Here is a 17,064-nt window from a genome sequence, read left to right as displayed (position 1 = left end):
GGCATAGGGATGAGCCCTTCTGAATGGAACGCAATGAATGCCATATGTGTGTTCACGAGAGAGTGGCGTTCCAGCGAATGACCGTTTTTTTTTTATTTTATTTTTTTATTTTTTTTTTCAACTTTCAGGCGCTCAGAGCGCTCAGGCAAAAACGCGAGGTGCATAAACAGCACGCAGACCGCTCACTGCCAACCAAAAACAATTCCAAAAAGTCGCCTCTCACTGCAAAAAACGCATTCTGTGTGATCGGGCCTAATTCGCTTCAACCTTTTCGAATTTTATGAATGATTATTTTAGGTTCAAGTGTGTGTAAGGATTTGGAAACAAGCAGAGTACAGCTGTTTCTAAAGCATGCAGTGCCATCTGCTGTTCAAAACTAAGCTCAGAATCGACTCAAGAAAGAATCGCGATGCATTCGGAAAATCTCAGAATCGGTGCCGAATCATTTCTCGATTCGCGATGCATCAATTTATTTTCCCAGTCCTATCATTAGTGGAACATATAGATTTTAAAGTTTTAAATATGGAATTTTTTCTGCCACAAATGCATCGATTCGCTTCAGAAGGCCTTTATTAACCCTCTGGAGCTGTGTGGAGTACTTGATGGATGGATACACTTCATTTTGCTTCAAAATCTCGACCACTATTCACTGCCATTGTAAAGAAAAGCCAGGACATTTTTTAATAGAACTCTGACTGTATTCATCTGAAAGAAGAAAGTCATATACACCTTGGATGGCTTGAGGATGAGCAAATCATAGGGTACAAATTGTTTTTTGAAAAAAAAGTGGTGCTTTTCTTCACTAAGCACAAATTAAATTAATATAAAAAAATAAAATAAACTAAAATTTTCTAATAACTTGGAATAGTGGCTGTTAAACTTTAAGCTCTACGATCACAGGTTAAAACTAAATTGTAAAATTATATAAAAATAGAAAATTACTAGTATTACTATTTTGACTGTACACTTTTTTGTAATCAGGCTCTCAAAAAGTATATAACAATTTGGATATAGATTTATCGGCCAACATATCGGTTATCGGCTTTCAAAAATAAAGAATAATCGGTTATCGGTATCGGCCAAAATTTTCATATCGGTGCATCCCTAATTTAAATGCTACATTTGTGAACAAATACACACGCGCACACACACAAGTATAGGTGACTTTGAAGCTGATAGACATAGACTATGAACATGGATAGATTTGCTGAAAATGTCATGTCAAGGTCCCTTACTTCAAAGGTTTCTACCGCAGACAAGTGACAGACATGACTGTTGAACCAGAATAAAGTCATATCAGCTTTTGCATGAATTTAAAGCAGACAGACATATCAAAAACGACACACAAATGCCATAGTGGCTAATTCAGATGACATTAGGGAAGCTTTGGGAAACCTGAAGCAGACTGCCATTGCAGCAGTACTTGATTTTGGTAAACGCACTGCTTCGTTTGAGTTCAGACTTACTGAATAAATAAATGATCACCTTGTTATTAGGACCTTCATACTGCATACATTTTCTTCAGCGGTCTTTCTCTTCCACAACGCTGCATAGTATCCACCTTTTTTTTTTTTTTTTTACGTAAAAGCATGTGGTTTATATTTGTGTGAGGCTTGCAGTATTTTAGATGCACAAAAATAGTCCATAATGCTGCGTGAAATTGCAAACGGCTATTTGTTATCATTTTTTAAAATCAATTTATTATGATAATCATAAACACACTTGTTTGTAGTGCAAAAAAAATTACAGTTTACTGCATAGCAGCGAAGCACAAGAAAAAAAAAAACTTAAGTGGTCTTTTGAGCCCACTGTATATTACGTATGCGCATATATAAATACACTGTTCGGGGTGTGTAAATAAGAGTGCATATTAGAACTGTTTTTGGACACCATGTCACTGTTTTGTACATTAGTCTGAGTTGAATAAGACTTTCCATTACAGATTATTTGCTTTTTTCCTCTGAGTAAGACCATTTGGACACAGAAAATGTTTTAATAGAGATGGAGTGTACAGCTCTTTGGCCCACTCAAAGAAAAAACAATTATAATCCACTTATGAAATGATGAATTGCAGTGATGTTCAGTCATCATCACTTGTGTGCTTATGATGATAGCCCAGTCCTGATTAGTATGTACATCAACAAGCAGTATGTGTATAAGGTTAAATGTTTCACACTTTGGAGCAGTTTTATTTGTCAGAAAGAGAGACCCAAGGCTCTGGACTTGGTTTCTGGTTGGAATCAGATTGTTTTTCCCTGCGTTCTTAGGTATTTTTCAAGCAGCTCTGCCCAGCTGCTGCTTCTCAGTGTTCAACAAAAATTTAAATTTGCTGAAAATGTACTCACCCTCAGGCCACCCAAGATGTAGATGAGTTTGTTTCTTATCAAAACAGATTTTGAGAAATGTAGCATTACATCACTTGCTCGTCAATGGATCCTCTGCAGTGAATGGGTGCCGTCAGAATGAAAGCCCAAATGGCTGATAAAAACATCACACTAATCTACAAGTAATTCATATTACTCCATTCTATCAGTTAATGAGTTGTGAAGAAAAAAGTTGCAAGTTTGTAAGAAACAAATCCGTCATTAAGATGTTTTTCACTTTAAAACCATTGCTTCCAGCTAAAATACTAGACTCTATCCATAATATTGCTTTCTCCAGTCCTCTCATCTGAATCGGGAGAGAAATATGCACCGATCAAGCACAGTTCATAAGCCAAAACAGTCCAAAACAAAGATATTTTGATGTGAGAGGACAACAGGGAATGGACTTTTTTTGTGGAGGAAGTGTTATTATGGATTATGGTCTCTTGTGTTGATTTAAAGTTAAAAAGTGTTAATGATGGATTTGTTTCTTACAAACACAGCTTTTCACTTCACAAGACATTAACTGATGGACTGGAGTCGTGACGATTACTTGTGTATTACTGTGATGTTTTAATTAGGTTTTTGGATTCTCATTCAGACGGCACCCATTCATGATCAATTGGTGAGCAAGTAATGTAATGCTAAATTTCTCCAAAACTGATCTGATGAAGAAACAAACTTATTTACTTCGTGGATGCTCTAACAGTGAGAGAATTTTCTTTTTTGTTAAATTTGGTTGCAATTTAAATCCACATCATCCACTTTGCTTACAATACTGTTCCCATAGTATATTTTTGGAGCTCATCATCATGAATATTCTTTGTAAAAGAACAGCTTTGACTTTTTAATAACTCCTTTTTGTGTTCCACAGGAAGTAAATACAAGTGTAAATAACCCCTTAGTATTTTAACTACATCCTCTTGGTTTAAGGTAGTAATTAACCATGTTACTGTCTGCAGCACATGCTGTGTTTTTCTTTTGTTATTGTTCTGCAAATGCCATTTCCTGCTTATTGTGGTGGTAACCTTAAGTTTTATTAAGGTCCGAGAGCAGGAAATTCAAGGAAAGATACTTTGTTCCTGTTTATGATGAAAAATCAATTATCCTGAATTTTGCACTTTCGTCTCCGTGCTCTTCTCTCAGCTGTCACTGCTGCTGTTTGAGACCGCCATAATGAGTGTGGACCTGTGCATTGATTCAGCAGTGACATAACTCATTTTATGGGGCAATTTTATCGAATCACAAATTACATTATTGCCTTTCTTTTTTATAACATAAAGATGGACATGTTCGTTCTCCTGTTTTGAAAGTGACTGTTAAACATCACTGGAATATTTTTAAACATGATAAAATGTGTTTTAACAGACTATAATTTTTATAATAATACATTTTATAATTTTTATAATAATTTTTAAATAAATGTTATGGGTAGAGATTTCTTGTTTGCCTAGTTATTAACAAACAAAATGCTTTACACATCAGTAGTTTATGAGCATTTAAATATATATTAATTAAATGTATATACCAGACAAATATATATGTAAGATGCACACTACCATTCAAACGTTTAATGTTAGTGAGATTTTTGTGACCCTGGACCACAAAACCAGTCATAAGGGTCTTTTTTTTTTTTTATTGAGATTTATATGTCATCTGAAAGCTGTTTGTTAGAATAGGACAATATTTGGCCGAAGATACAACTATTTGAAAATCTATGAGAACTTGCACAATTGGTGGCTGACTAAATACTTTTTTGCCCCACTGTATTTACGGTAGGAAATTTACAAAATATCTTAATGGAACATGATCTTCTTTACTTAATATCCTAATGATTTTTGGCATAAAAGAAAAATCAATAATTTTGACCCATACAATGTATCGTTGACTATTGCTACAAATATACCCGTGCTATGACTGGTTTTGTGGTCCAGGGGCACATTTTAAAAATAAAGACATTTATTATGTCATAAAAGATTTATAAAAATAAATGTTGATCTTTTGAACTTTATATTCATCAAAGAGTCCTAAACAAGTCTCAGAAATGAATTGTTTTCTGCAGAAATAATAATAAGAAAGGTATTTGAGCACCAAATCATCATATTAGAATGATTTCTACAGGATCATGTGACACTGAAAACTGGAGTAATGATGCTGAAAATTCAGCTTTGCCTTCACAGGAATAAATTAGACTTTAAAATATATTCAAATAGAAAACAGTTATTTTAAATTGTAATAATATTTACTTAATTGGAAAATCTTACCGACCTCAAACCTTTGAATATTGGTGTAGTTAATGAAAGTTATTATAATATGTTAACTATATACCTTGTATTAGGTACATTTCAAATAACTCATCTTTTAGGGGTTTTTAACTTTTTTTTTTTTTTTTTCATTGGATTGTATCATTGTTGCTATCATGTCTGTATGAATTTTGCTATGGTGCAGACATGCCTTTATAAACAGTTTTAAGTTGTTTGACTGGATGCTGCCGGAAGCTTACCAAGAAACCTTTGCATGACCCAATTATTCACACATTATGCTTTAATTTTGCATCCAGGCGTTTATGCGTTCAGAAACAAGAAGACATCCTAAATGAGCACCTCCTTTTGCACACTAACCAGCCATTAACATTTTGATAGATGGAAAAGCATTTACTGAAACCTAGCTCCCGATTGAATTTTCTTTACTTAAAGCAGATGAATCACGTAATAAGATGAAGTGATGCTATCCTTGCACCATGTCTTAATGCTTTTTAGGGACTCGTTTTGATGCAGTCTGCAGTTTCGCCTTCCTCACTAAGTTTTCAAAACCTTTCATCCTGCTCCTATTGCAAAACATGAAGTCAGCCGCCATCCAGTTTCCTCCTGTGTTCTGCTCGGAATCTGTGCGGATGGAGAGACGCTTTGACAGAAACTACAACTAATGCAGAAAATCTAGGAAGGTCTGCTGTCTCCATTAAATTTGCTTCAAAGTGCGAGAAAGGTTTACTTTCTTAGAAGACTCTTCTTGTTTGAGCCAGCAGAGACTTTCATCCTGCTCCTATTGCAAAACATGAAGTCAGCCGCCATCCAGTTTCCTCCTGTGCTCTGCTCGGAATCTGTGCGGATGGAGAGACGCTTTGACAGAAACTACAACTAATGCAGAAAATCTAGGAAGGTCTGCTGTCTCCATTAAATTTGCTTCAAAGTGCGAGAAAGGTTTACTTTCTTAGAAGACTCTTCTTGTTTGAGCCAGCAGAGACTGTGTGTGTGTGTGTGTCTGTGTGTGTTCAAAAATGCATGTTTACCCTGAGGCCATGTGTTTCTTAGTCTCACAAGGCCAGACTTTAGGTGTGTTCGACTTCATGTGGCGCTGCGCGGACCGATCGGTGTCTGACTTGATTTTTTTCTGACTTAAGACGGCGCAGACGGCACACCACTGTGACGTATGCCATCAAAATACCGCAAGAGCAATAAGAGATGGCTGGCTAGTTCATTCTGCACAGTTTCTCCAGATTGGCCACACAAGTACTGATGACAACACAACTGTTTAACGATTGGCTGGATTCACCGATGACAACGATGACATGTGTTTCGCCTTTATTCTAACACCTTCATCTGCGCTAATGCTCACAAATTTGTTTTTTTATAACAGTAAAAATATGTCCACTTAAAAGGGATAGTTCACCCAAAAATGAAAATTCTGTTATTATTTACTCGCCCTAAAGTTGCTCCAAACCCGTGAGACCTTCGTTCATCTTCAGAACACAAATTAATAAATTTTTAATGAAAGTCGTGAGCTTTCTGAATTGTTGAATAAAGTTTTGTTAATTTGTTTTCTTTGCGCATAAAAACTATTCTCATAGTTTCGTAAATTAACGGTTGAACCACCGATGTTACATGGACTTTTTTTATCGATGTCCTTACTACGTTTCTGAGCCTGGGAACGTTTCAGTTGCATGCAGGGTCAGAAAGATCTCGGATTTCATCAAACATATCTTAATTTGTGTTCTGAAGATGAACGAAGGTCATGGAATGATTTGGAATGATATGAGAGTGAGTAATTAATGACAGAATTTTAATTTTTGGGTGAACTAACCCTTTAATGTTATATTGTGTCTTGTTTATCAAAATAAAACTGATAAAAATGTATAGACTCCACTTTAAAATAGTATAGGTTTATGCTGAACGTTCTTGCACATACAGAACATTTGCTGCGCTATTCCTTCTAATCCACTTTATCCTGTGATAAAATACACAAACACTGTGTAAGCAGAAGTGTCCGACTTCACGTCTTCGTTTCCAATTCCTCCTCTGACTGCAAGCAGCAAATCTTGTGATGGATCACAAATCCAGTCGCAAGCAAAGTCGAACGCACTTTTTCATTGTCAACGTGAAGTCCGCTTTCTGATCAAGAATTGCCCACTTAGACAGAAAAGGTCTGTCTGATTAACATGAAAACAGCCAATCACAGTTTGTTGTGCCATTTAGGGGCAGGTTTATTGGAAATAGCTTTACAGTTGAATTTTGGATTGAGGAAACTGTTTAATAATGTAGAACATTCTGACATCTTGTTAATGTTTCCACCACAGATTCGTGACAGAAACGCATGTTCGTCCATAATAAACGGACAAACGTATCAAAGCTAACATACAAATATCATAGTAATGACTTTGTTTTATTCAGACGACAGCAGATCTGACAGCATCGAGCAAGGAATTGGTCAGTGGCGTAACACTTCGCTCCATAAATTACGGCGTCCCAAAAGGACAACGTGTTTACACGCAAAACATTATGATAATTTATTCTTGAGCTCGTTCTAGCCTCTGAATGTGAAATGAAGGAATGAAAGTACTGCTGTGCAGCACAGTGTGTGTGTGAGGATCAGCAGGCTTTCATCAGTACACATCAAGTCCGGTTTATCCCACTCTAATCTCTTAACAGTCTGTGAGGATGTTCCAGCACTGGCAGAGTTTGTGTCCCGCTCTGATCTTGAGGTCATGTAATATAGCACACTGATGGGGTTTAAGCCAGTAAGCCACTTATTAAGCTTTGAATAATTATCTGATATCACCACTCCGGTCACATATGACACTACCTGACGTTATCCATTTGGTTGAAATCCAGAGGATGCTAGATAATAGGGCGTGTGATTATGCAACTGTTTAGAAAAAAACAGCAGGGGTAAATCCTGTTGATGCCTGATACTGGAAACAGAACATTTGAAAACTGCAACCAAGGTGTTTGCTGAATACAGATTTACCATGAAAGTTTCCAATGAGGTGAAGTAATTAACTAAATAAAAGTAGTAAGTTAGCTACTTTTTCAGTGGTGTGCAATAGGTCAAATCAGAGTAGCTTTTTAGTACTAAGCTACTTTTTCCAACAGGTAGCGGTGTTCAGTTTAGTGAATTGGTTCACTTACATTGTTCTTTTAAATGCACTGGTTCAATATTTTTTTTCAGCAATTAATTTCTGTTCCTGCACAGTGGTGTGCATGGCATTTATTTGATCAATATTCAAGATATTGATTTATCAATAGTATAATATTTTGGAAGATGCTGCTTTTGATCATATACAATATGTAGACTATACGGTGCAAAAGTTTGGGTCAGGGAAGTGAAAGAAATTAATACTTTTATTCATATGTGTTGCATTAAATTGATCAAAAGTGACAGTAAATGCTATGGAAGAATATTCAGGACTTTTTTCAAAAGGAATTGCAAATTATATTTTCAATTGTGTTTTCCACGTGTGGGCACATAAATTGTGACTTTGCAAATCTTGCATTACTGTTTGCATTTTCGCTTTCGCGAACACACAGTGACTGCCACATTTCAAACGAAAAAGTAAAAACCATTTGCAACTGTATTTCCCATGTTTACTCACTTGCATCAATCGGAGTGAGAGAAACTGAGAGATGTTGAGACAGGTGAAACGCGTTTCGTTAATAGTGAATATTGACCTATCGTGTGTACCGTTGTTGCTCCCACTGTTAGCAGGGTATAATCACTGCATAATCACTGCATTTGGAGTAAAAAAGACAGAATTATGTATTGTGCCAAGAAGGTTGTCTGTTCGTTCACACAGGTACGAACTGATTAGCGGCTGCCTTTAGCGGAACCTTTACTGATTACATCCATTGTTCAAAGCATTCAGCACGGTCGTCTGTGAGTGACGTCACCTCCCAATAAAAACACGCCCCATAGTATAGTCCCGCCCCTCACATTGATTGACAGCTTTCCATGTAGACATCGGATATTCAAATGCAAAAGGAATTGTGATTCCATTTGAGTTTTGGCAGGTTACATGGATGATGCAGAGAGAGTGAAAAAGCAAATGTGGTAATTAATATTGCTATTTAGATATGCCAGGCTCATAGCTTGTAATAAATGGATGCTGTTCATTTAAACCTTTTATTCATCAAAGAATCTTGAAAAATCACTATTTATGCCCAAATATTAGGCTGCACAACTGTTTTCAACATTGATAAGAATAAATAGGAAATGTTTCTTGAGCAGCAAATCAGCATATAAGAATAATTTCTGAAGGATCATGTGACTCTGAAGACTGGAGTATAATGCTGAAAAATTCAGCTTTGCATCACAGGAATAAATTAAAAAAAAGGTAGTATATATAGTATTTTAAAACTTATTTATATAAGTTATATAGTTTATATATGATATAAAATGTATATTCAAAGTTAAAAGTTGTAAGTAAAAAATATAAATTTAAAAATGGCTTCAGTGTAGTTTGTATTGTAGCTTGTGTATCTTGACTGAAGTTTACCTTTAAATGAAGAGTATCTTGTAGCTTGACAAGCTTTCCCAACAATGACAGTTTCTTAAATGGAAACATACATCATACAGATGAAGCTTTAGCTGTTTTCAGTCTGGAGGAACATCCGTCTATGGGGAACGTCTAACTATGTCACCTTTACAGTTGCATGGATGAATGAATCTGGGTTAGAGTCTTGGCGCTCAGCGTTATCTCTCACACAGGAGACCAGCAGAAGGATTTTCCAGAGAGGGGAAACACACAGGCTCAGGCCCGTCTCTCGGATAGATCCATTGCTGTATCGATCTCATGTCATTTCTAGCGGCAGCTGCTCATTGATGGATCATCCTTTGTGGAAGCAGGGTAATTTACCTGGCTGATCAGATCAGTGTACAGTGCAGCACGCTCTCTTACTGTCAGAGAGTTAAGGCCCGCTCACAGAAAAGATGATTAATCCGACAATATGGTGTCTTTATCGTTATAGTTGTGGTGTGGACTTTGTGTAATGGTGAGGTGTGTTGAGAAGTGCAGACTCAAAAACCTAGTGAGCTGCCTACGTAGCATTTCTAAATGTGTGGTTATATGTAACATTGTTTAGCGAATTTTCACAGGCATAATGCAGTCATTTCAATAGAAATCCATGCAATTGGATGTTTTGCATAAGGGCGAAAGATTTCTCCACACAGATTTGGCAGTGGTGTCAAGTTGGTTACACGGATTTGCAACAGAAAGCTGCTTGGTTTGAAAGTGACTTCTGTGCGAGCTGTGCTTCATATTGCTAATGTGATGCACGTTAAGACTGAAATCCCTGCTCTGGGCTCTGTGAAAGCTGTATTTGTGGCAGTCGTGAAGCATACAGTACACCTCATCACATGCTGCCAGCAGGGTTCTTCTTCCTGCCATGAGCTTGAACTTGGTGACTGATTTGAGCTGAGGCACATATTCTCATCCATTTGTTACGCTATGTGTGCTCTGTAATCCCAATTCAATGCAGTGGCTTTACTATGTACATTATTTATCTTCAATAATTTATCAGAGTTTTTCTCTCTGAAACTCCAAAAGGATGAAAAAACAACAACGTTTTTTAGGGATGCACGATATTATCGGACTGATATCGGAATCGGCCGATAATGGCTTTAAATGTAAATATCGGCATGGGGCGATATGAAAAATTATGCCGATATGTCTTGCCGATAAGAGGAATGCGTTAACTGACATGTGCTCAGGGTGTGCTAGCGATTAGATCATGTCAGCATTGTGGCTCATCTTTGAAGCAAAGTTTTGTCTGAATGATGATTAGATTGACTCTTTGGATCGCTGCATTTAATCTGTGAAAGCACTACAGAATGACGCGTTCGGTGTGTGATAGAGTAAACAGTAATAGCACGTGCAGCGGCAGCAGTCGCAGCCTCCCTCAGGTCCTAACGCCCGCTTATTAAGGAGTTTTAATCTGTAGGGGGCGCTGTTGGCTGCATAGCTTACATGAAAAAAAAATCACAAACATGACACTTGTAAATTAAATAATTATATATATACTGATTTATTAATTAATGTGTAATATGTTTTATTTTTCAAACAATTCATAAGCTCTAAAAGATTTTCAGAATTTTTACAACTCTTTTGCTTTAGACCATCTACAAATGTTAAATCTTAAAATAAAATGTTAGGGTTAAGCTTACATAATAAAGAAGCGATTGATATATGGTTTATTTATAGTTATTTTCAAAGCTTCAATGTACTGTCAAAAAACCTTCATAATTGTTTATTTAATTCTAACAAATAAGTTCTTGTTAAAAACTAACCAAAATAAAAAATATTTTGCTTATAATTTCTGCACAGGAGAGACTTGGTGTTGTTTCCAAACAAAAGGAAATATATAAAATATCAGCATATCAGATATGGGCAAAAATCCAATATCCTGCATCCCTAACGGTTTTTTTTATGCTCTTTGAGGCATTTCAGCCTGGCAGAGACATATTTCCCCCCTTAATCTCCAGATGCTAATCATAACATAACTAGTTTTAAACATTTCTGAACAAAATTTCAGTAGTGTTTGTCTGCAAAAATCACTGTCAAACTGCTGGAGTGTTACTGTGTGGTTACTAAAGGGTTCAGGTTTTATTGCATTGCTATTAGGTTGCTAGAGCGTTGTTAAGTGGTTGCTTAATGGACACTTTTCCCCTGTTGGCCCTAATGGTTCAAAGAACAGTAATGAATGGTTACAGTTATATTTCCACTTGAGCTTGGTTCGGGAAAAGCACGATTACAAAGTTGTAAACAACCCGAGTGACGCTACTCAGGATTGGTCACTTGTTTTGTTGCCTGGTGTCCAGTTTCTCTCTTTAGCTGGACAAATGGAAGAGTTAAGCAACAAGAACTGTTTGGTGCAATGTTGGAAAAGTGGCTCTGCGATATTCTGTTTTCTAGATGACTCCACTTCAGTGCTTCATGCTGCTCCTTCAGCATTAAATGGTTAGTTCACCCTAAAATTCCAGTTCTGTCATTAATTAATTACCCTCATGTCATTCCAAACCCGCAAGACCTTCGGTCATCTTCAGAACACAAATTAAGACATTTTTGATGAAAACCGAGAGCTTTTTGACCCTCCATTGACAGAAAAGCAACTGACACTTTCAAGGCCCAGAAAGGTAGTAAGGACATTGTTGAAATAGTCCATGTGACATTAATTTGATGAAATTCATTTCATACATATCTGAATGCTGTACACCGGAAACGCAAGCTCATGCAAAGAATTTTTGCATTTTACTGTATTGCAAGTTTAGTGAACTTTGACCTGTAAAGACATGTGACCAATGGAAGATAGTTATGTCAGTCTGTGACCTTATAGCGCTAAATCAAAATAATATGAACTTTAAAGCTGCAGGTTAGCATCATTACATTTAATTTTAATATTATTATTATAATTTTTTTTTAAGTTTTTAAAGTTGTCCAAATGGTCAAAGTTTAGTGTGGCTGCCTCTTGAGTCTGTGTAGGATTTTTATTTGCCCAGACAAAAATGATAAATAATTTTGTTTTAGAACAGTAATATTGCTCACCAAGCCATATGATTTGAGGTATCACTTACTTTTGTAGGCCAAATGTTGAGGATAAGTTGCATGACAAAGCTAAATTCTTAAGTTTATGGGTTTATTCAAATCCCTAATCTCAGATATGAGCAATAATAGCAATAACAGTACTTATATATGACCTTTACACAGTACATACTGTACGTGGCACATCAGATTGACAGACGGCTGCCCTTTTTTAACTCCTCCACCCTGATCGACTGCGCCGAGGCATTTTCACTTTCAACTGCTCATTTAGATCAAGAATTGGCAGAGACCTCATGCATTAGTCATCCCTCCACAGGCTCCAAGCCCGTGATTATTATTGTTATTATGACATCTGATTTCATGAAAACCTCAAAGGGCATTGACTTAAGAATTTGACCACTAGCTTCCTTTCCCACACAGTCACTTTTTCAGTGAAACGAAAGCTATGAGATTGATGTGTTTGTTCTTCCATTGAAACTCAACATTTGCCTTAAGCTGTTTTACTGATCATGACATGAAGTCTACCTACAAAAATGGACCAGGATACTGTGGATTCATCAGCATGCCACACGTCTCATGTACTTGGCAGTAAACCATACGCTGCTACCTTTGTTTTAGACTGCTAAAAATCATCCTCGGCCCATTGATCCGGTGGCACATGAGTGATTGCATGCAGTCACATGCCCTCCGCTTTAATGCGGTGTGATTAGCACAGGCTGTTGATCAGTCATGTGGAGCAGTTTCTGCTCAGATAACTGTCCTGCTATGAGTCCTGGATGCATACAGTATGAACTGACCAGCTGTTCTGTGAGCAGCTTATGAATTAATGGCACTTTTGATGCCAAAGAGGGAGGATTTCATTCACTCCTCCCCATGTGTTGACCATTATAACAATATCATAATATTAGATCATCATATGCATTCACTGATAATCACACAACCAAATGTGAAAATGACTTCAAGCTGTTGTGCGTACAGTAGGGTTCAAATATCTAAGACTAGTTTCCACTAGTGAAAATGCTCCTATATGGTGGTTTAAAATGTATTTTTATTACATATTATGTTATCAGCATAACAATTATGATATTCAAAAAAGCATGTGCAGATAATTTGATAAGCACAGTCATACATTTATCTATTAATGATGTCAAAATAGTTTGGAATAATTTTTATTATATGTTTACACTACATTTTACTTATTTACATGCATGGATTTTTTACATTTATTTATTTTCATTTAAAATAATTATTTCTATTTCTATTATATTTTTTAAATGCTCAAAACAAATTAAGTTTTTTACTAAAACAAAATAAAAAGCAAAAAGCAAAAATCTAATCAACACAAAAAATAAAACCAAACAAAACAACTAAATTTTCACAAATATTCACAAAAAGTGTGGTCTCAAACCGTTGAACTGTTCTGTTGGTCTAAAACAGCAGTGAGATGTTCAGTATTGTCAGTACTAGCTTCACTTCTGTGTTGTTCAGTGTCCAACAGTTTGTCATTCTGCAGTTTTGTGAGTCTGTTAATCAATCCATTTGCACTACAGTACGTCTTCATTCTGCAGTGCCAAACTGGTGGATTTGGTCTGATGCCGGTGGTCACCGTTGCGATTCTAGATGCATAGTTTTACACACAACACGGCCGTTGGCATGGTCACAAGATGGAGAGAATTTGAATTGCTGTTAGGGTTGCAGCAGATGGTGGTAGAAGTTGAACAGCCTGTTTGTAAGCAGACTTCGCATTGTCTCAGTGTGGCATGAGCTCTTTGTTCTCCTTCAAAGAATGCGTTTCATTATGGAGAATATGGGAGTCGGTTTGTAATTGGTGATTCAACTTTTACTGCTGCTTCTCATTTCCTCACTCGCTGCATGAGACTTGATGTTTTTGTAGTTCAATTAATATGCAGCAGTGTTTGTGAATACTTACCGTGATTTCACCGTCTGAGATGTTTTCCTGTTCAACATCTTTGTTGGTCTTAAAACAAAATGATTGTTAACTAGATTTTAGTGTTTGGGTTAGCCCTGAAAACATTCTCATTATTTCAATCCATTTGCCATCTGATGCTTACTGCACAAAAAATTGAAAGCACTTTATCTGGCGAGTTCATATGCTGTATGATTGGCTGATTATTTATGTTTGTATATATTTATTTATTTTTATTTTATTTCATTATGGATTTGTTTGTTCAATTTATTTATTTATATTGTTTTTTTATTTTGTTCAATCATTTTTTATTCGTTGTATAATCACTGGATTTGTCAGTATTCCAGGTGGGTGACCTCAAAGATTGCAAATTTATATCGATATTCATTGAAAAAACATGTTGAAATATGCTTGCTGTTGTACGAGTATTTAAATTAGGCAGTCATTTTTTCACACTTACAGTATAGATTCACAAAAGTCAGTGTTGTTTAACCGGTTCAGTTAACACACCACACTCCAGGGGATTACCATCTACAGAAAGCAGTTAACGACAGTTGATTGACAAGATATGTTTGTGTGCATTTTATCTTCATCATGGCAGTAGGAATGATGATCATGCTTTTGGAGCATTCATTTCTCATCTCTTTTTGTCTCTCTTGTCAGATTTGGATCAGTGCTTCTTTCCATCATGCCGGTGCTGGTGGACAGGCTTCAGCTTCAGAGAGTGTGAGCGCCACTGAACTGCGGGGATGAACATGCCATTGCACCAAATCTCTGTCATCCCTCGTGATGTCACTTCCTCCCGGGTGTCCAGCAGCGGGAAGGCAAAGGAAAAGGACAAACAGGTTTGTCTTCCACCTAAAAGACATAGAAAAACAGGCGGTAGTATAATCTGTGACCCTTGTTACCTTTATCCTCATTCCCACTGAAAGACAGCATCCTGTTTTCACAGTTCTGAATGTTTTCTTTCCCCTGTCAAATGTGGAAAGGATTTTAGAGGCAACCTTGTTCACACACATGGGCTCGAAATACTTGTCTGTTCCTAAGTTGTTCTGTGAACTCAGTCTTAAATACTGTTTATATTATATGCTTTCGTGGAACACTCCAAACTATGAAAACTACTGACACAGATTACAATAAAGGAAGTAGAGGAAGTCGCACATACATAGGAGTGGGTGCTTTGGGGAGGCAGGTTTCCAGTAAGTGATGCAGGCAGGAATGACTGTGTGAAATGTTACGAGTGAGGAGAACTATAAAACAAAGTGTGATTGATATCATGGTGCCTGTGGGCTTTGTGTTGACTGTTAAAAGGGTCTTTTTTTATCCTATGGGATTTTTTTCTCTTATTATTCTGCATCAAAAGCTGTCATGATTAAGGTTTCACAAATATTTTATGCGTTCTCTTACACCTAGGAATTATTTGGTACGCTGTGCCTTTAAGACTTCTTCGCACTTACTCACCATGACGTCGCAAATGAGCTTTATTTTCTCCTTAATGTACATTCCTGATCTTATTTTGAATGAATCATCAATGTGTCAATTCTTTGTAATCTTTCATTTGGGGATGCACTGAAATGTAAATTCTGGTTGATACTGATAGGCCGATAATTAAGGGATAATGTACATTCTGCAGGTTGTTATCGCAGAATAAACTCCAACAGGGGATCAGGATGTGAAGCAAAGGGGTCTTGCGTCGCCCTGAAGGGGTTTATTCTGCAATAACAGCCAACTGGATGTACATTATCCTACTTATTACATGGCTACTTGCCACATAAGTAAATAATTAGACATAAAATATTGATTTGAGTTAAATAATTGATTAGCTCCTGAAATGCAAAGCTTCTGTGTAGCTCAAAGCTTATTGTATAAGATTCTGTCTAAATAATTTCAAAATAAAGCACAAAAAAATAAAATCAGTTGTTTTAAATGCTACAAATAAATGTAGGCGTCACAGTATAACAATCTGCAGTATGAAAAATGGATATTAATTTTGGGATTTCCTAAAATTACATTTCAGTGTTATTAGATTATTAGTGTTTATTTTTATCATTTTTAATTTTTCAAAATCATTTTACTCTTATCATTAGTTGTTCTGGTGTTAAGAAGTAATCCAAAGATTTCAGAATGAGATGTTTTCGTTTTAATACAAGCTTTTTTTGAATTGGGAATGAAGTTTGTTTACATACACTACCAGTCATATTTTATTTTATTTTATTTATTTGTTTTTTTTAGGAAGTCTCTAATGTTCACAGAGCCTGCATTTATTTGATCAAATATACAGTAAAAACAGTAAAGTATTTTTACAATTTAAAATGACTGTTTTCTATTTTGATGTACAGTGTTTTAAAATTTAATTGATTCCTTTGATAGCAAAGATGGCAAAAAAAAAAGATGTTTTCAGCATCCAAGTCTCGTGATCCTTCAGAAATCATTCTAATATGTTGATTTGCTGCTAAAGAAACATTTGTTATTATTATCACTCTTCAAGATTTGTGCCACTTAATATTTTGGTAGAAAAAGTTATACATTTGAAATTGAAATCTGCCACTTTTAAAGGGGTCATATGATGCGATTTCAAGTTTTCATTTGTCTTTGGAGTGTTACAAGCTGTTCGTGAATAGATAAGATCCCTAAAGTTGCAAAGACTAAAGTCTCAAATCCAAAGATATTCTTTACAAAAGTTAAGAGTCAAACACGCCTACCTAAAACGGCTCATTCTAACCACATATCTACATCACAATGTGGGAAGATTTGCATAACGCCGCCCAAATGTGCACGCAAAGAAAGAAGGCGTAACTTTTATTCTCGCTGTAGTATTGTTGTTGCCGCCACCGCCACGTCGTGAAGACGCTGTTTTATTCGTTGTGGTGAAAAAACTACTTTTTTTGTTCTTCCAAAAGAGGAGTCAACTAGAAATCAATGCCTGGAGCTGATCCGTGCTGGTCGCTGAGGAAATACATCAA

At 36.2% G+C, this 17,064-nt stretch overlaps 1 protein-coding gene across 2 annotated transcripts in view; it reads left to right on the top strand.

The window, feature by feature from the left end:
* LOC107582508 (uncharacterized) overlaps positions 1-17,064 on the top strand; it is a 100,193-nt gene that overhangs the window by 8,100 nt on the left and 75,029 nt on the right. Inside the window, exon 2 of one of the 2 annotated variants that reach the window (XM_016268388.1) lies at positions 14,765-14,946. In XM_016268388.1, the coding sequence (XP_016123874.1) occupies positions 14,851-14,946 (96 nt within the window). In that variant the 5' untranslated portion in view covers positions 14,765-14,850. Of the gene's footprint in view, positions 1-14,764; positions 14,947-17,064 lie in introns of those variants that run through there. The other variant, XM_016268389.1, reaches the window with a different exon arrangement.

The sequence above is a fragment of the Sinocyclocheilus grahami genome, unplaced genomic scaffold (assembly GCF_001515645.1).
Source record: "Sinocyclocheilus grahami isolate Dianchi unplaced genomic scaffold, SAMN03320097.WGS_v1.1 scaffold45.1, whole genome shotgun sequence".
NCBI classification, from domain to species: domain Eukaryota; kingdom Metazoa; phylum Chordata; class Actinopteri; order Cypriniformes; family Cyprinidae; genus Sinocyclocheilus; species Sinocyclocheilus grahami.
Note: the sequence above shows the minus strand (reverse complement) of the source record. Positions and strands in the feature narration are given on the sequence as shown.